Source organism: Manis javanica, chromosome 8, assembly GCF_040802235.1.
Source record: "Manis javanica isolate MJ-LG chromosome 8, MJ_LKY, whole genome shotgun sequence".
NCBI lineage: Eukaryota > Metazoa > Chordata > Mammalia > Pholidota > Manidae > Manis > Manis javanica.
Window position 1 is genome coordinate 47,628,293 of NC_133163.1, and position 19,626 is coordinate 47,647,918.

General features: G+C 34.6%; 1 protein-coding gene across 7 annotated transcripts in view; it reads right to left on the reverse strand.

Annotated features, from left to right (window-relative positions):
* FRMD6 (FERM domain containing 6) overlaps positions 1–19,626 on the reverse strand; it is a 230,726-nt gene that overhangs the window by 29,224 nt on the left and 181,876 nt on the right. For 5 of the 7 annotated variants that reach the window (XM_073211247.1, XM_037016060.2, XM_073211246.1 and 2 more), the window contains 2 exons: positions 6,698–6,942; positions 1,468–1,558 (listed from right to left, as the gene is read on the reverse strand). In XM_073211247.1, coding sequence (XP_073067348.1) covers positions 1,468–1,558; positions 6,698–6,796 — 190 coding nt within the window. In that variant the 5' untranslated portion in view covers positions 6,797–6,942. Of the gene's footprint in view, positions 1–1,467; positions 1,559–6,697; positions 6,943–7,367; positions 7,387–19,626 lie in introns of those variants that run through there. The other 2 variants (XM_073211248.1, XM_017671197.3) reach the window with 2 other exon arrangements.

The window sequence follows — 19,626 nt, forward strand, 5'->3', positions numbered from 1 at the left end:
CTCAACAAAGCAGGTGGAGCAGTAATTTCCATAACATGTGAGAGACCTGAAATTGAGAGAAGTCAAGTGACATGTCCCAAGCCACACAGCAAGCTGGTGGTAGAACCAGAATTAAAACCAGGCCATCTGAATCCTGTTCCCATGTTCTTTTGCCACAGTGCAATATCTCTTTTAACAAGAACATCTTAAAAACTCTTATTTTAAAATCTAAGGAAGCTATAAACTGGTTTTATTAGACTGATCTGTTGAATACAGACCAACTGTGGCTGTGGTTATAGTATGAAGAATCAACTTTGAGTTTAGAATAAAAGAAAAATTTTTTTAGAATCTATAGGTATCTCATTTCTCCCAGATCTTTCAATGAAAAAAATGACTGAGGTATGTACTAATGAAAGGCTGGAGCTCAGCATTTGTGTTTTTATTGTTTTAACGAGAACAGGAAGAAATTGAAGAGCAAAATGGCTGATTCACTGGCTCCTGATGTGTTCCCTGATCCATCATTTTCAGCCTCTCCAAAAGATAACTGAAAACAGTTCATATTTTGGAGAAGGGCCTTGCTTATCAGTTGCCCATGATACAGTTTCCAACCTGGCAGATCTAAGCATTTTATGGTACTATTCAGATTCTCAAGGTATCTTTGCTCTAGTAGTAGAAAACAATTCATATCCAAGTATACAATATAATTAAACACATTTCACAAAAAGTCTTCTTTAAAAACTGAGCAAAAATATGAAAGGTTTCTGGCATAAGACTAAATTAGACAAATTAAAAAACATGATTTGAAAGAAGTTTATAAGAAATAGCTGTAGGTAAGTCCTAGGAATTTAACTCTAAGGTATTTTATAGGGAAAAAGTTTATGTGGAGCCCTTTACTTGAAAATCTTCTCCACATAAAGTACACAGAAGAAACTGACCCCTTCCTTATCTCTAAGTAATAGAGTTTGACTGGAAAAAAGAGAAGGTATAAGGAGGGAAAGATAGAAAATAAGAGTAAATTAATATATCGCTTTATTATACTATATAGTGAATAGGAAGAGAACTTAGAGAAAAATCTGTTTTCTTATGTCTAAATTCTTTTAGCTTCAAAAATTAGAAGACAAATTCAATTGCAAAAACATTCAAGATAATTTCCTACTGGCTCCAATTGCTACCTGAGTGCAAGGAAACAAAAATCATGCTTGGTTCATTAAAACATAAAAGAGCAAAGACATAAAATCCAGACTCCTAAAAAGGAAGCAATATTTAAGTTCAAAGTATAATACAACATGACCTGAAGTTCTAAATCTTGTAGGAAATATATAATAGTTAAGATTAAAAAATGAATACTAGGCTAAAAATGATGACCAGGTTAGGGGTGTTTTGACAATCACAATTTTATAACAGTATGCCCAATTTAAGTTACAGCTATAAAATGTCATTTCCTCAGGACAGTTGGCTAAATCCATCAGAGTTGGGAGTAAGACTTACTTTGTATAACACTGAGTCCAAAGAGGTGACAGTCCTTCAGCCTGAGTAGGTCACACACCTGGACCAGCAATTGGTGACACAGAATTTTAACCTACATGGAAAAAACAACATACAATTTGAGATAATAATTCAACCAAATCCACAGAGTGAGCCAGAATCAGGTAGTTTAATGTATCCTAAATAAATGCTTTGAAAGGACAAGCTGATGCTAGCAAAGCAACTGTTGGTTTATGGAAATCACTTTAATCTACACAGTGTTTCAATGATGATGATCACAGTACAATTTTTTGCAACCTGCTAATAAAATAGCAATGCAATCTTGTACAAGACTCATAAATTTTATGATACATGGACAAGGACTTACTCTAAAACCATCGTGTATGATAAATGAGTATTTCAGAAGGTACTGAAACCTGCCTACTCAGATTATGAAAAGTATAAATACGGCAAGTATCTTTACAAGCGAAGTTTTCCTCTTGACGGTCTAAGCAAAATACTCGTAACAATGTATGAGTGAATGCCTAGCTTTTATTTATCTGAATCAGTTTTATTATCTTTTCTCTTTTAAGTACTCAAACAGGATCCTTTTCAGAGTCCTAGTAGAGTTAAAATATAACAAAACCATATTATCAGAACTCTGGGATAAGTTGAATGATAAAATATTCTTTATTTAAAAGATACAGTCTAATGATTTCTCCAATATTTAGCAAAGTGCTTTTAGGGATAGTAATTCTGCCGAGTCTGCTGTGTTGAATTCAGTATCACTAATTCTTATGAGAGTTGAGGATGACTCCAAGAGACCATCTAGGTTAACTTCTTCATTTTATAGAAATAGAAAATAAAACCCAGAAAGCTTAAAGTCATGCAGCTAGTAGTGGCAAAGGCAGCAACTCACAACTCTGACCATTTGTGTATCAGAATATTTTTGCATGTGTATATTAAACTATGCACAAATGAGGGAAATCATTTGGTATTTGTCTTTCTCTGCCTGACTTATTTCACTGACCATAATACCCTCTAGCTCCATCCATGTTGTTGCAAATGGTAGGATTTGTTTCTTCCTTATGGCTGAATAGTATTCCATTGTGTATATGTACCACCTCTTCTTTATCCATTCATCTACTGATGAATCTTGTCTATTGTAATATATCTTGTCTATTGTAAATAATGCTTCAATAAGTATAGGGGTACATATGTCTTTTTGAATTTGAGAACTTGTTTTCTTTGGGTAAATTCCTAGGAGTGGAATTTCCAGGTCAAATGGTATTTCTATTTTTAGTTTTTTGAGGAACCTCCATATTGCTTTCCACAGTGGCTGAACTAGCTTACATTCCCACCAGCAGTGTAGGAGGGTTCCCCTTTCCAGGAACAATGGGAACTTTAAAAAGTACTATAGAGTATGACATATTAACAACAATCATTAAAGCATTACCTAAAATATACTCTATATGGAGCTTTTAATAAAAACAGCATTTGATCCTAAATATCAGTGGTTTGTTATTAAGCAAGAATATTTAAAATATGCTCCAGAATAAAAGAATTGTTTGTTTTAGTTCTCATGAAGAGATATAAATTCTTGACCACTATTTATATCACTCAGAAAGTTTATGGCTCTTACATTTACCATGATTTTATTTATAAAAATTTCTAAGCTTCCATATTTAATATATTTATCTGATGATTATTAAAACAGCTCTTATTAGTTCAACACATGGACAATCTGTCATCACCAAAAAACCAATTTTGCCCCACATGCAGAAAGACAACATTCTTTCAACATTGTCAGGAAACAAACTCTGTTTAAAAAACAATTTAGAAACGATGAAAAATATGAGACAATTAATACGACTTTCTGCTGCAGCTAATCTGTTATACTATAACTCTACAAACATTAATTGCTATTTTCTGAATACAAAGATAACACTTTGTAGAAAAAGACAAACTTGAATTGGTTTTCTAGCAGTAGGGGCTTCCATACTACTTAACACAGTCCCCACCTCCCTCCTTTGGTCTAACAGTTTGCCAAAGAGAGGTCTGTGCCTGGCAGGGGAGTCTACATGCCTTGGAATAAGGAAATCTTACAGGCCTACATGGGGGGTTCAGACTCTCCACTGGAATTTCATTAATAAAGTGCCCTAATGAAATGAACAAACAGCTCAAACAAATTAAAACAACCGCTATTCTATGAAGTGCTCACTTACTGAGCAATCCCCAGGTGCTGTGCACTGTAATAAGCACTTTATGCATATCTTTAAAAATCCTCTCCATGACCCTGCTGAGAAAAAAATTATCTTGCCCAAGACTGTAGAGTAGTGAAGGACTGGGGATTTCAACCTAGGTGTCCGTCACTCTAAAACTCACCTTAATCATAATGATACATAGCTTTATAGTCCAGGCCCATGCTCCTGGCTTTCCTGTAAGGGTTATTATACAAATTTTGCCAAAAAAGGAATTGAAGATATGTAAAATTAATCTCTGACCAGGAATTAAAGTAGTAATAACTGCTACTATTGTGGCAGGAGTTATGCTATGTGCTAAACTCTCAAGTCTCATAATCACCCTAAAGTACAGGTATTATTCCTGTGTTACAGGTGAAGATGTTGAAGCTAAGGGGGTTTTAACGAAATTTCCAAGTCATTCCGACATGGCATTGAATTCAGATGTGTGTGTTTCATGTCTTTTCATTGCCATGCTGCCCCTTAATTATTCCTCATAAAGGGAAGGCAGAAAGGGAGTTAATATAAACTGGACACCTACTATATGCTAGGTACTGGACAAGTTGCTTTTTACAAGTGAGGAAGATGAGCGAGCTTAAGCAACTTATCCAAAGGTCACAAAACTAGAAAACTGTAGAGTCAAAATATAAATAATCTTACATTTCTTGACATGATGATGATGAACAATTACCAACATTTACTTTGTGTTTACTATGTATCTGTTCTCAGGGGTAGGCCACTGACATAATGCCAAAAACACAATCTAGTAAACAGAGTTCTGTGGAGTGAAAGAAACTAGGTGGTGCTGTATACAGGTCTTTGCCTGCCTGGCTTAGGGTTTTAAAGGATCTTAATTTAGGGGATCTTGTTAAATGCAGATTCCTATGTACCTACCCTGAACTTACATCAGCATCTCCATGGAGGAGAGTCAAATAGGCTGAATATTTAAAAAGCTCCCCAAATAATTCTGAGGTACACTGAATTTTAAAACCACTGATCTACAGGAATGAATGGATGGGCTATCTTCCAGTCTGTTCCCCATAATTATCTTCATCAGCTGAGATTTTAGTACAAATTTATTTCTTTGTATAGTCAGCTCTTAGTATTCTTCCTGAAGTCAGAACAATCTTCTTTCCACCTACCTGAGGTAAGCAAGGTTTTGTTCCATATGCGGTATGTATGCATACACACATACATGAACACAAGGATACATATTCTACCAGGTAAAAAGATAAACAGAACTGAGAAGTTTCCTAAACGCTTATGCTATTTGTTCAGGACGGTGAATATTTAAAAAATTTAGTAGGTATCTTTTCATACAACTGTATAAAGGAATCCAAACAGCATATTCACATATATAAGTAGATAAAATATTTTGCCAGTGCCCATACTGAAAAAGATATGTTGCCAATTTTCATTAGGTTTTAAAAACCAAATGCTGCAGAAATAATAACCTATCACTTCATATATCCAAAAACAACTTCAGGTACCCTAAGTGGCACTGTAGCTGATCAACAGAAATTCTGCCCAAGAGATTATGACGTTCGTCAAATAGGAAGGCTTGATGCTCAGATAATCCCTATGAGCAAAAATGAGGTTATATTAGTAAATCAAGAAACTGAGGTGACTGTCAGAATAAAATCAAAATAATTATGGTAATAAGCATAATCTTTCCTATCTAGACTTTCTAATAAAGCTATTTAAATGTCATATATATTCAGCAGAATATTTAGAAATATTCTTTTATTTAGCAAATAGGTTAAAAATATGGTATTATAGCAAAGAAATATAATTTAGAACATGCAGTAAGCAATTTTTTCCCCAAATTCCATCAGAATAAAATAAGTAAAAGCAAGAATATGAAAGTCAAGATGTTGATCATAAAATTGGCAGTCCCTACCAAAGCTGAACATATATATATATATATATTATGATTTCCAATACCACTCTTGGGTATAAGCCAAGAAATGTATATATATATATATATATGTGCATACACATAAAATGTTCAGAACAGACTTATTCGTAATAGCCCTAAACTTAAGAGAACCCAATATCCATCTATGACAGATAGATAAACAAATTGGGCATAACCATACAGTGGAATATTACACAACAGTGAACAAGAATTACTGTTACATCTAACAGCACAGATGAATTCCACAGACCAAATGATACAAAAGAGAATGCACCACATAATTTCAGCTGCACAAAGTTCATAAACAAGCAAAATTACTCTATCATGATAGAGGTGGGATTTTTCTATCCTTTTGGTTACTATCCTTTTGGTGGAGATTATTGAGTCAGAGGGGTCACAAAAGATATTTCTAGGTTACTACATTGCAAGTTGAGTGATGATTACAGGGGTGAATACACCTGTAAATATTCACTGAGCTGCACACTTAAGTTTCCTGTATTTTGCTATATGTGAATTATAACTCAATTTTGAAAGTTAAGAAAAACAGTGTCATATTTCTCAATGTCAAGGTTAACTAAGAGAGTTAACTCTGACTCAGGAACCATAAGCAACAGATTAGTGTTCAAATGCACAGCCTATTTTTGAAATTGGCTAGACTTAGGCTACCATTAAAAATAATGATCGAGACGCATATTAAAATGCTAGCAATTATTAATTACCATTTCATGTGTGTAGGTGACAACTCAAAAGCATTTGAAAAGTAAATTCATATCATATATCAATAAAAATTATATTTCAATAAAAGGTTTAAAATAGCAAAGTTTTTATTTTTCTATAATATAGTAACCAAAATTCTCTCATTTTACCCTCAGGTGAAATAATGTTGAAGGCAGCTGCACTAAAGCCATAAATAATTCAAAGTATATATTAAAATATATTAAGGTAGTATACTCTTTAGTCTACTTTAACACTCCAGTTCTGCCACATTAACAATGGTCTCATTCTGTAATGATTTCACCCTTAACTAAGTCATAACTTGAATGTGGTCACTGGTGGGCACACAGTAATTATGATTTCTAAAGTTCTATCTACTCACATTTATGATGATGTTCAGAGATTCATCATTGGGAAGGAAAATACACACACTCCGGCGGTCTTGCATGACTCTGTTGTTATGGAAGTTCAATTTGTTCATTGTGTTGTGGACTCTGCAGTGGTCAAGGCTGAGTTCTGAGTCCTCGGTAATACCTCTGGCTCCAAGAACTCCAAAGCCAAACTCTTTTCCTCATCACATACCCTACAGGAGACATATCATCATGTTCCACTATGTAGGTTTCATAGCTGTAAAAAAAAAAAAAATCCCAAAAGCAGGCCATGAACAAAGGCAGCAAGATCAGTGAGGAAGAGACATGGAGACGAGCAGCAGCAAAGTGCTCTTGTTGGCACAGGGACAGAATGTCTCAGAGCTTAGGACTGCCTAGTTTAATAAATGAGAACTCACTGAAATTTATTTTGTATTTTTCCCACTATAACTGTGTTAAAACTTGAATTCACAGTCATGAATTAAACATAAAGCCAATGAGTGTCTCACACATTCAAGGCCTTGCTCAGAGAAGCAGAAAGCCTGTCTTTGAAGAGTTTCCAGGGTCACAAGGGAGATAATGAAGGGTTCCGAAAATAAAACAAAATGACAAAATAGCAACAACAAAATTCTCAGTCTCTTATTTTTTTCCATTACTAAGTCAAATAGATGTCTTGGATCTTACATTACATTCCTTCTTCAATCACTATGGCCTGGTTTCCACTTCCATCACTTCACAATATGACTCTGTCAAAGAAGGTCAATGATCTTTAGACCATCAGCAGAATCTGCAGGATTCACGTTAATTGATCTCTATAACATTTACCACAGTTGTTAACCCCTCCTTAAGACTGTTTTCTCCCTGAATTTTTATGGCACTGCTCTGTCCTGATTCTCTAACCTGAAATTGCCAACTTAACTTTTCTATTTGTTTTTTCACCAACAATTAATACATGTAAATAATAAGTCTATGTATCAAATCATGTTTGTATACAAAAAACTGGATTTTGGATACCTCATATCTAATCAGTTTATTAAACATGTTAATTTAATTTAAAAATTCTCTCAGGTTTTCAATACATACACTTTGTAATGTTTTTAGCTCCAATTTTTAATAATCACACCTTTTACTTCTGTTTCATGTCTTATTATACTGGCAAGACCCTTCAGAATAACAAGTAGTGGATATTATAGCAATGGTGGATATTTCTTATTTAATGAGTGTTTCTTGAGTTTCATATATTATTGCTCATATAACATTATTCAACCAAGATATGTTAAGACTAGTTGCCTCTCAAACCATTAATTATTATTTATATTATTCCTTTCCAGCTATGGTCATAAGAGGTATTAGAGAATTTCCAGGAATATGGAATTATTTTACTGGGTTGAGAGTATAACCATACAATTATAAGAAAAAAATCTATTATCAGTGCTCACATAAATCAAGGATTTTGTCTTGTTTGCTTAAGGTTAAATGTCAATATGTTATTAACAGATGAATAGGAAAGAATAATATTAAGAATATATTACTCTTAGGTAATATAATATTCTTAGATAATTTAAGAATGATGGCACCATGAGTAAATAGAATGTAGTACTTCTTTTTATAGTATAAGTAAAATACCATCCACAAAAGAGCTACTCAAAGTAAAAACAAGTGGTATATACAGTATTTCTTTACTAGAAGGTGACCAAAAATCTCCTTAAGAATATTCTGCTTTTCTTAAATGATAATTAATACCAATTGTTTTACATTAGGTTTTAGATAGCACATCACCCTATAGGGTCACTAGAGGTCAGTGTAATGGCTAGCCCACATGATTTATAACCACAAACTAACTGTTCCCCAAATCTAATCACCTATCTGAAAAATGTACTTAAATAAGTTCAACAGTTCCAAAGCACCAACTAGATGACCAGTGTTGGGTGCATCACAATCACCTGAGTGCTGGTAATAAATACAGAATCCTGTCATTTCTATTCACTCAGAATCTCCAGCATCAGGAGCCATGAATCTTAATCTTTTAAAAAAGTTCCCCAGGTATTTCTAACATGTGTTCACATGTGGAAACAAAACTTCAGTTAACAGAAGGGAGGTACTGAGTGGAAGGTTGGATATAATGCCTTCATAGTATATACTGGGAAGCCATCTTGAGGTATAGAACTGGGGATAAGCAACATATGTAAAAGATATCACAGCACTATAACTGAAAAAAAGTCCTCAACATTTTCAAAGATATGAATTCCTAAAACAGGTCAAATTTGTGTACTCAGAACATTTTCCTGGAAAATGTTACTAGGTGACCTAGGAATAAATAAGTTGGGAAAGCAAGGCATACTATATATACCCTTAGAAATTCAGAAAGTGTTAAAGGCTCTGAAAAGTCCTGCAGGCAACATCTTCAATTTGTTTAGCTTAATACTTCTTAAACTTACTTGGGCTCAAAACACTTCCTTCCCAACCCCTACCAAGAAATATCTATTCAGACACTAGAGAACAATAATCTAAAGCATACCATTTGAAAAACAGTTTTAAATCAATTTCCTTGTCAGACACATTTCATGGCAAATTTTTTCCCCATGTATTGATATATACCAACACTTAGTTTGCCTCTATGCTATTACAATCTTTTAAAGAAGAAACCATAAGCTATGATTAAATGCATTTTATTTAAATTCAAACCTTTAAAAGATATTAATCCTAATGTAATTCTTCTTATTTAATCTATACTTCAAATTGAGTTACTCCTATAATTTTTCACTTCTAATTAAATCAATTAAAGTAGTTAAGTCTACTAACTTGCTTTCTAGAATTTAAAATATAAACTAAGGAAAAAATATCTTCTGAGGTTTGGGATGTTTTCAGAGCTTCATTATAATAATATAAAATTTTCATTAAGTACAATTTTTATTTATTTTATAGTTCAGATAATATAGTAAAATATATGCCAAGAGAATTATTGAAGGTAATTTAATAAGAGCAGAGTTTTTAAGAAGCAGTGCTCTTCATTGCTGATTTGACAATGGCAAATTAGGAAGGCCCTAAAAAAGACAGAATTAAGTTTCTACTTTACCCAGGACTGCATTAAAGCTGAGGAAAAGACTCCACTGAAACAGCAAAGGACCCATATCTCTAATATTCTCTGGTATAAAATTTAATCAGACAGTCCTATGGAAAAGAACTAGATCAAATTTATGCCAATCTGAACTATAGAAATTAGGTTCTGAGCCACTGGCCACTTATTCTGTGTACTATGTACTAAGCTAAGTCCCAAATTAGTCCCAGGAGGGCACATTTCCTACTCCATGGCAGCATGTTACTGACCAAAGACCTTAGGATAGATTATGAAGAACAAAGCATGTTGTAGTATCATATATTTTTTCATTAATGTATCATCAATATACAATCTTATTAAGGTTTAACATGAGCAACATTATGGTTTCAACATTCACCCATATTATCAAGTGCTCCCCCCACCAGAAACGCCATTGCAGTCACTGTCCATCAGCGTAGTAAGATATAGTACCATATTTTCTAGGGAAAAACAAAAGAGCTTTAATAGTGATCAAATACCAAACTGCCATCTTTATTAAAACCCAATTTACAAAGAAAATATGTTAAGCTATAAGATTCCTGCACTTGAATTTTAAACCCACATTATTACACAAGTTCCTTATTTCCTGATAAGCTCATTAAAGTTACTGATACTTCTTTTAAGAATCGGAAGGCCACTACCTGGTATGGACATTGATTACTGACTTCTATTTTTTTTTTTACAAATTACTGGAAATAACCTTTAAAACTGGGATATTCAGAAATAAAAGTATAGACTTCAGATCATTATAATGTATCAAAACTAGTTCATTAGTTCTGACAAATAACCCATAGTCATGTGTTAAAAAGGGGAAAGTGGGTACATATGGAACACACAGGAATTCTCTGAACTATCTCTGTAATACCTGTACATCTGAAAAAGTATTGTAAACTAAAAGTTTACTTAAAAAAAAAAAAAACTAGGTCACCAAAAATTTCTGACCTATATAACACAGTCTCACTTTGACTGGAGGCAAAAGAAGATTCTCAATTCTGAGATGTCACCCTAAAGAAGTGGAAAGGTGGTAATTTCATAAGAAAATTACTATAATACAAAAACATGGTTTGTTGGCATGTGTCAATAGTCAATAAGATATTGTTATTATATTACAAAAACAACACAAGAAGTTATCTTGGAAAACTGGATTGCAAAGAGCCTTACCTTCTAATTTAACCATTAAACATTTAGGAAGCTCAAGTTACACATACAATACTAAATATTTATTTGCTGAAAGAATACAAAAGCAATAGAAGATACTGCCCCCTACACCCATGAGTTCACCATCTAATTAGTGACATATGACTGCCAAGAAACTTAAGATGATAATATTCTCCCTGCTTCCCAAGAGTACACATACTATAACAGGCAATTCTCATGGGAAGACATCACAGATGACAGCATTAAGTACACAAATACTGTGACTAAGATCGTTCTGGAATAAATAGTATATAGTCTATGGTATCCTAGAAGTGATATCAAATGCGTTAGGTAATTATTTTTGTTGTTGTTGTTCATGAATTTATTCACTCTATTTATATGCATTAAATGCCTACCATGTGCTAAGTGTTCTTCTAGGTGCTGAGTATACAGAATCTAGAATAACTATATTGAAAAAATATTCTGCTTTAATGTAGACAGACAATAAATAGATAATATAGATGGTAAGATGTACTATGAAGGTAAAAAACCCAGAGTAGATGAGAGAATTGGTGGATGTTAAGGTGGTAGTATGGATGCTATTTCACGTAATCAGGGGAGGCATCTCTGGCAAGTTGATATTAAGCAAATACCAGAATTGAGAGAGGATGTCATTTATTTCTATTCATCCACCCATCCATCCATCCATCCCAGGGAAGTTTTCCAAGTAGAGGGAACAGCAAATGCCAAGGCTCACCTACAGTTCAGAAAAAGTAAAATAATAGTGCCAATTACAGCTAACATTTACTACATACTATGTGCCAGTGGTGCTGTTAAGTACCTATAGTATAATAAAGAAACTATACTCTTTGCCATGTTTCCCGTTGAGAGGTGGGATCTATTTTGCCTTTCCTTGAATCTGGGCTACTCCTGTGACTAACTTATGCTTAGTTAAAGTTCTGCCTCATGGATAACTCACCTGTGCAAATATTCTTTGCCTCTTATTCCAAAGTATTATCTCTACACTAACAGTTCAGTAGCTTGTAGTTATCACTTCTCTTGTCTATCTACTACTCAGATCTTGTTGGAACAGGATCATTAGCCATATAAATACATATATAATTTATTGGCATATGATTTTTCATAGAATTCTCATAATTCTTTGAATTTCTGTGGTGTCAATTGTAACTTCTTTTAAATTTCTTATTTTATTTATGTCCTTTTTTTTCTTGATAAATCTGGCTAAGGGTTTGTCTATTTAGTTTATCTTTCTTGATTTCATTGATTTTTTTCTCTTCTTAGTCTCTATTTTATTTATTTCTTCTCTGATCTTTATTATGTTCCTTGTCCTACTAACTTTGGGCTTTGTTCTTCTTTTTCTAATTCTTTAGTTTTAAGATTAGATTGAGATTGTTCTTATTTCTTGATATAGGTCTGCATTGCCATAATCTTCCCTTTTAGAACCACTTTTGCTGCATCTGACATATTTTGTGTAAAAAAAATCATTTTTTTAATGTGTGTAAAACCATTGTGCAAAAAAGATCAGAAGCTGATTTACTGCTACAGTCATTTTACTACTTCACTGAGTGTCTACTATCTCTGGCTACTGACATTGGTATTTATTTGATATATGAAAAAAATTGCTCTAAGTTTTAAAGTTTCTTGTCTACTCTTAAACAAAAGACAATATTCTCTATGATAAATGTTTGTCATTTGCAAAAGAAAACCTGGAAGGTGGAAACAAAATATGAGTAACTGAAAAGTTCAGGTGACTGAGCTACTGCTCAAACACAACCATTTTTTATGAGTACTATGCACAGCAAGTGATTTATGGGAATAATGCATAAGTTCACGTAACACAAATAAAATACACAGGGCAATTAATTCCTAACAGTAATTTTCAGCAACAAAATACTAACTTGTGAGTGAATCATCCTGACATAATAAAGACTACAGTGTATTTTTACAGAATTGTACAGAATGTGTTTTTGTGTTGTCCATTTGTAATAAATTACAGTAGCTGCAAAAAGAAAAAAAAAGTTTCTTCTACAAAGTAATTAGAAAGCATAGTTGATATACATAATCCGGGAACTGGTTCAGTTTACAGCATACCTGCAGCAAATTTAGTAAAAATATATTTAATTTGGGGCCTATTTTATAGATTTGGTAAGTGGGAAATATTTACTGATTACCAAAAGCAACCTAACCTGACCATAACATTTTGACACTATACAATAAGTGGCATGTATGTCACTTGAAATGCAATTATTGTAATATATAGTTATAATATGTAAAGTATATATACAAATGTATACATATATATATTTTATACATTTTAAATATGTAAGCACATATTTTTACATATATAATATGTATGTGAATATGTACATATAACAGAAGTAATAATTAATGACACTTGAAATGTAGTCATTAAAAAATGGTAATATTAATTTTGGAAGGTCAGAATATAGTGACAAGTAATACAATGTGCTCTTTAAGAGCCTGGACTTTGGAGCCAAACTCCCCGGATCTTGATCTCAGCTCTGATACTTGCAAACTGGGTGCCCTTGGGCAAGTCTCTACTTTTTTTGGGTCCATTTTTCTCACCTCTGAAATGGGATTGTTTTGCAGATTATTAAATGGGTACTCATTTACTACCAAGTAACATTACTGACTTCATGCCATGTAAAGTAAGCAGAAGATGTGTTTTTTGGTAATATGTGGTAATCACTATCTACTGTCATTAATCGTACCTTGAATTCTAAAAGAAATAGTGTTTTTCTCTTGTTAGTAGCTACTAGATGATTTCTTCTTCACTGTTTAACCAATGAGATCTGCTACACCTTGGGGCTGGGAATGAAAAAGAACCTTCTAATTAAAGTGGACTTGAATTGGTGCCAAGCAATTCTTATCATATTCTAATGAATACAACTATGTGGCTAGTCTTTGGCCATAAAAAAGAGAATATATAGAAATGACAAAGAGGCTTTATAATACAGTAAGAAGAAAAATTAGTGAAATAAATGTACTCATAAGCTGTAGTTAATATTATAAATCACTGCAACCAGTGAGACTGTAAGAATCATGAAAATGATCATACCTTTTGACCCAACAATCTGACTTCTGGGCAATGTATAAGAGGGAAATAATTCAATGAGAGCATTCCACACTTTTGAACAAAAGTACTCACTGAACTTATCACCTATCAGAGTAAAAACTGAAGGAAAAAAAAACTAGCCTAATAATAGAATGGATTAGTAAATTGTATCAATAAAAAAAGTTTATTGAGCACATCCCCCTCCCATAACAAATACCCAGTATAGTCCCAAATTACCCTGTTTCACTGTATGTTTTTAGAACATAACTAGCAGGAATAAAGAAAGCCCCTAAATCAAAGAGGAATCAAAGAGGTAATTTAAGAAAAAGATCCAAAGTATTCTGTTAGCCAATGATCAAGCATAAGCTAAAGGGTATTGGAGTCCTCCAGCACTGTGTTAAAGCATACCAATTTTTGTCTTTCATTCCATTTATAAATTCTAGCCCTTAGAGACTTTTTAATCTCTTTTTAGAGTCAAAATTAATACAGTAGAAACTACAGGAAGTAATACAATTGTATTTTAAGTTAAATGCTAAACTGCAGTAAAATGAAGGTTGTGGATTTGAGAAAAGGCAGAGAACTAAGGGGAGTGCAGCATTCAGGAAAGATTTCATAGAGGGAGAGGAAATTACTTGCATACAGTGGGAAGAAGAAAGAATTACAAGGGTGGAGAAGCAGGAGAGAGGCTTGGGACTGCTCTGCTGCCTATGGTACAAACTCAAAGACTGGATAAGTGAGAGTGTTCCCTGCTTCTTTGGGCACTTTGTTCAGTACCTTGAGAGGCTTCTGAGGGGGTTCACTGGAACATCACATTATACATAGTGGGTCATTTTTCAAAGGTTTGTTCTGTTAACTCAACCAATCACATTCTCTAGCTTTGGCAACAGTTCTGCAGCCTGTGGTATTCTGATTGCCAGTCTTTCAAATTTTCCCCATCTCTGGTATTATATTCTGCTATGAACATACTCACTTTATTTACTCAATTACAGAGGCAAAGCAAAGGGTAATGGATAATAGTAGCACTCGAAGAAATGAAACCGTCACCTTTTTTTTTACACTTAAGATTAAATGTATTTCTGCAAAGCATAATTCTGGTGTACTCTCTAAACAGAACAGTAATAATCATAACTCTGTTAACAGTTATAGTGGCTTCCATTCTAGAGTTCATAAAAGAAGTAATGGGGATCTTCAGAATTATTTTAAATATTTCAAAAAATCCTGATCAAACTGGCATATTTACCCATAGTAATACCTTAAGGGAAATTAAAAGAGCATTCACCTAAGTAACTTTAATTTCATTTTTTAAGTTTTTGCTTTGATTGCACATTTAGTTTTACCTGCCAGATTTTAAAATAAATAAATAAATGACATTTTGATAGACAATCTTTTCAAATGCAAGGCCCAAGGGAGGTAGGGAAGAGGAAGGATGAGAAAAGTCATCCTCAATAGTTGAGAGTTGGGATAGATTTAGTTGCTACATATACATTTTAAAAATAACCTTAGTAAGAAAAAGAATTCTTTCTTCTGAATAGTCTATCATTCCAGTGACCTTCTACTCTACCATATATCCTCACTGTGATCTCACCTGGATTCTAAATGTTCTGTCTTGTCTCATTCTTTAAATCTGCCACCCCCACAATGCTGCAAAGGTGACTTCATTAAACTGTACAGCCCATCTTGCATATCACATCTCAGCTCATATTCTTTAATGCTACAGCACTTCCACAAGTTAACACTTAAACTCTAATTCACAGCAATCTTTCACCATAGGGTCCCATCCATCCTCTATGTGATCATTCACCAACTCGTGTTTTATATCCATCCTCCATGTGATCATTCACCAACTCGTGTTTTATATTACCTGTAGTTCTTTTCCTCGTGATTCCCCTGAACAAGTTCTGCTCTCATATTCTTACACTATTTGACCATGATGTTCTCTCTGACTAGAATATTTTCCTTTCATATTATCTTACCTACCTCCAAAAGAACAAAAACAAAGTATCTTCAACCTCTCTGGAAAACTTAGGACACTAGTCTGTCTGTGCAGCATGCCTCCATCTGCATAGGCAGCATAGGGGTGTTTCTCTTGCATGCTTATCACCCTACTTGTTGGCAAGTCTGTCTCCCACAGAGGAGTATAATTTCCTTAAGGATAGGATCTGTCAGCATCTTTATGTTTCTACTGCCTGAGGGAGTACTGGGTGGGTCTGTAATATGTACCCAGTAGGGCATTATGAATAAATTATTTAGAAATTCACCAGAAATGTGAATAAATTCTCTAGCATTAAGATTAAAATTATGTTCTTTAAGAAACACTACCTTAACCCTACCCGTCCAATGGGAGTCAGCATTGGTCACAGACTCTTGAGTATTTTCTGCATTAGTTACAAGGGGAAAGGTGCATTTTTTTCATATCTTTAAATATAGTGGATGAACATAATGAAAGAATACTATTTTCAACATGGTCACCAAAATACAGTTTCTAGGAAAGTCTCTATGTGAATCAGGTTAAGCCAACTTGTGTAAAAGCAAATATAAAAACATATCCTGGTTGAGACACACTACCTGCAAGTACCAAGAGTATTCAACTCAAATTGTATTCTGGGCCAAATTTGTATCTTAGGTATTTACTACCTGTATGACCTTGGAGAAGCCCCTTCACCTCTCTATATCTCAGCTTCCATATTTGTAAAATGAAAATAACAATGGTATCTACTTTACTGGCTGATGTCAGGTATGTGGTAGGCACTGTATAAGTGTTAACTAGCAGCAAAACTAGTCAAATGATATTAAAGGGGGTTTATAAAAAAATAAATAAATAACTTGAAGACTAGAAGTAGGATGGGTGGGTTTGTGGGTGGTTTGATATGGTAGCTTGACAGGTCATCCAGGACCTAGTTTCTTCTGGTACCTTGGAATCACTCCACATCTAAGCTGGCATCTCTGAGTGACCAACCAGAATGTGAAGGCAAACAAGAATACTGATAATCACCCTAACTGGATATCTTAGGTTGCAAGCCCCTGATCACTGGGTAGGGGTATGAGATGGATGAGCTGAAGCCACCCAGGGCCCACCTCTAGAGTTACAGATGGGCTCAACTTCCCCTGAAGTACACAGACATCAAAACAAAAACTGGATACATTGGAAATTAGATGAGGGGACATGCTAGATAGGCAATCAATAAGAAAAACAAAGGCAGTGGTAATATTCATGAATTTTAAACCATGGAAAATTTTTTTCACAGCCATCTGTATTCAAAAGACATACCAGGTTTAAGAAACCAGGCACAAAAATTCCTTTCAACCAAGATGAATTTCTAGCATGAAACTGACAACAAAAAATGCTGTTCTCAAGGAAAATCCTACAACTTAGAAGCATCTGCTTCCTATTTCCACAATGAAATCTTTGATTCCTTCATTCATGGGACCTGCACTCAATTCCCTATGACACAGGGGCTTCAGTTTTCTAGATAATGATTCAACTGGGAAAGTCACATTATCTGATAATAATATATAGAATCTTAACTCAACTTTTTATTTTTTCCTTGAAATATTTTTTCCAAAAGAGTATAATGCCTTTAAGAAAGACTGCATTAAGCAATTGGAAAGTTGCTGCCTTGACACTACAAAAGATTTTCCATATCATTAAATGGTTCTTCACAACAGCAACAACAATAAAATAAATGCATTAACTGGAAAAACAAGTCAACTGACAGTGAACTAGATAAATAAAATATGGTACATTAAAACAATTCAGTAGTGAATATTAATGAGCCACAGCTACACATTACCAAGTATGAATTTCAAAAACAATGTTGAATCAAGACAATTTGGTTCTGGCACAAGAACAGAGCCATAGACCAGTGTAACAGAATAGAGTCGAGATGTTAATCCAAGCATATATGGTCAATTAATATATGATAAAGGAGCCATGGATATACAATGGGGAAATGACAGCCTTTTCAACAGCTGGTGATGGCAAAACTGGACAGCTACATGTAAGAGAATGAAACTGGATTACTGTCTAACTCCATACACAAAAGTAAACTTGAAATGGATCAAAGACCTGAATGTAAGCCATGAAACCATAAAACTCTTAGAATAAACATAGGCAAAACTCTCTTGAATATAAACATGAGCAACTTCATGAACATATCTCTCTGGGCAAGGGAAACAAAAGCAAAAATGAACAAGTGAGACTATATCAAACTAAAAAGCTTCTGTACAGCAAAGGACATCATCAATAGAACAAAAAGACATCTGACAGTATGGGAGAATATATTCATAAATGACATATCAGATAAGGGGTTGACATCCAAAATATATGAAGAGATAACATGCCTCAACAAACAAAAAGCAAATAATCCAATTAAAAAATGGGGGGAGGGGGGTGGAGCCAAGATGGCAGCGTGAGAAGAGTAGTGGAAATCTTCTCCCAAAACCATATATATTTTTGAAAATACAGCAAATACAACTATCCCTAAAAGAGAGACCAGAAGATATAGGACAACAGCCAGGCTACATCCACACTGGCAAGAACCCAACACCTCATCAAGAGGGTAAGATACAAGCCCTGGCCCAGCAGGACCCAAGTGCCCCTCACCCCAGCTCTCAGCAGGAGGACAGGAGTCGCAGTGGGGAGGGAGAGGGAGCCCAGGACTGCTAAACACCCAGCCCCAGCCATCCGCACCAGAGCGCAGACACACACAATTAAAAAATGGGCAGAGGAGCTGAACAGACAATTCTCCAAAGAAGAAATTCAGATAGCCAACAAGCACATGAAAAGATGCTCCACATCACTAATCATCAGAGAAATACAAATTAAAACCACAATGAGATATCACCTCACACCAGTTTGGATGGCTGGCCACCATCCAAAAGACAAACAACAACAAATGTTGGCAAGGATGTGGACAAAGGGGAACCCGCCTACACTGCTGGTGGGAATGTGAATTAGTTCAACCACTGTGGAAAGCAGTATGGAGGTTCCTCAAAAAACAAAAAAGAGAAATACCATTTGACCCAGAAATTCCACTCCTAGGGATTTATCCTAAGAATTCAGGATCCCAGTTTGAAAAAGACAGATGCACCCCTATGTTTATCGCAGCACTATTTACAATAGCTATGAAATGGAAGCAACCTAAGTGTTGATCAGTAGATGAATGGATAAAGAAGATGTGGTACATATACACAATGGAATATCATTCAGCCATAAGACGAAAACAAATCCTACCACTTGCAACAGCATGGATGGAGGTAGAGGGGATTATGCTCAGTGAAATAAGCCAGGCAGAGAAAGACAAGTACCAAATTATTTTACTCATCTGTGGAGTATAAAAACAAAGAAAAACTGAAGGAGACTCACAGAACCCAAGAATGGACTAACAGTTACCAAAGGGAAAGGGACTAGGGAGGATGGGTGGGAAGGGAGGGATAAGGGGCATAAGGGGCATTACGATTAGCACACATAATGTACGGGGGAGGCACGGGGAAGGCAGTATAGCACAGAGAAGACAAGCAGTGACTCTATAGCATCTTACTATGCTGATGGACAGTGACTGTAATGGGATATGTGGTGGGGACTTGATAATGGGGGGAATCTAGCAACCACA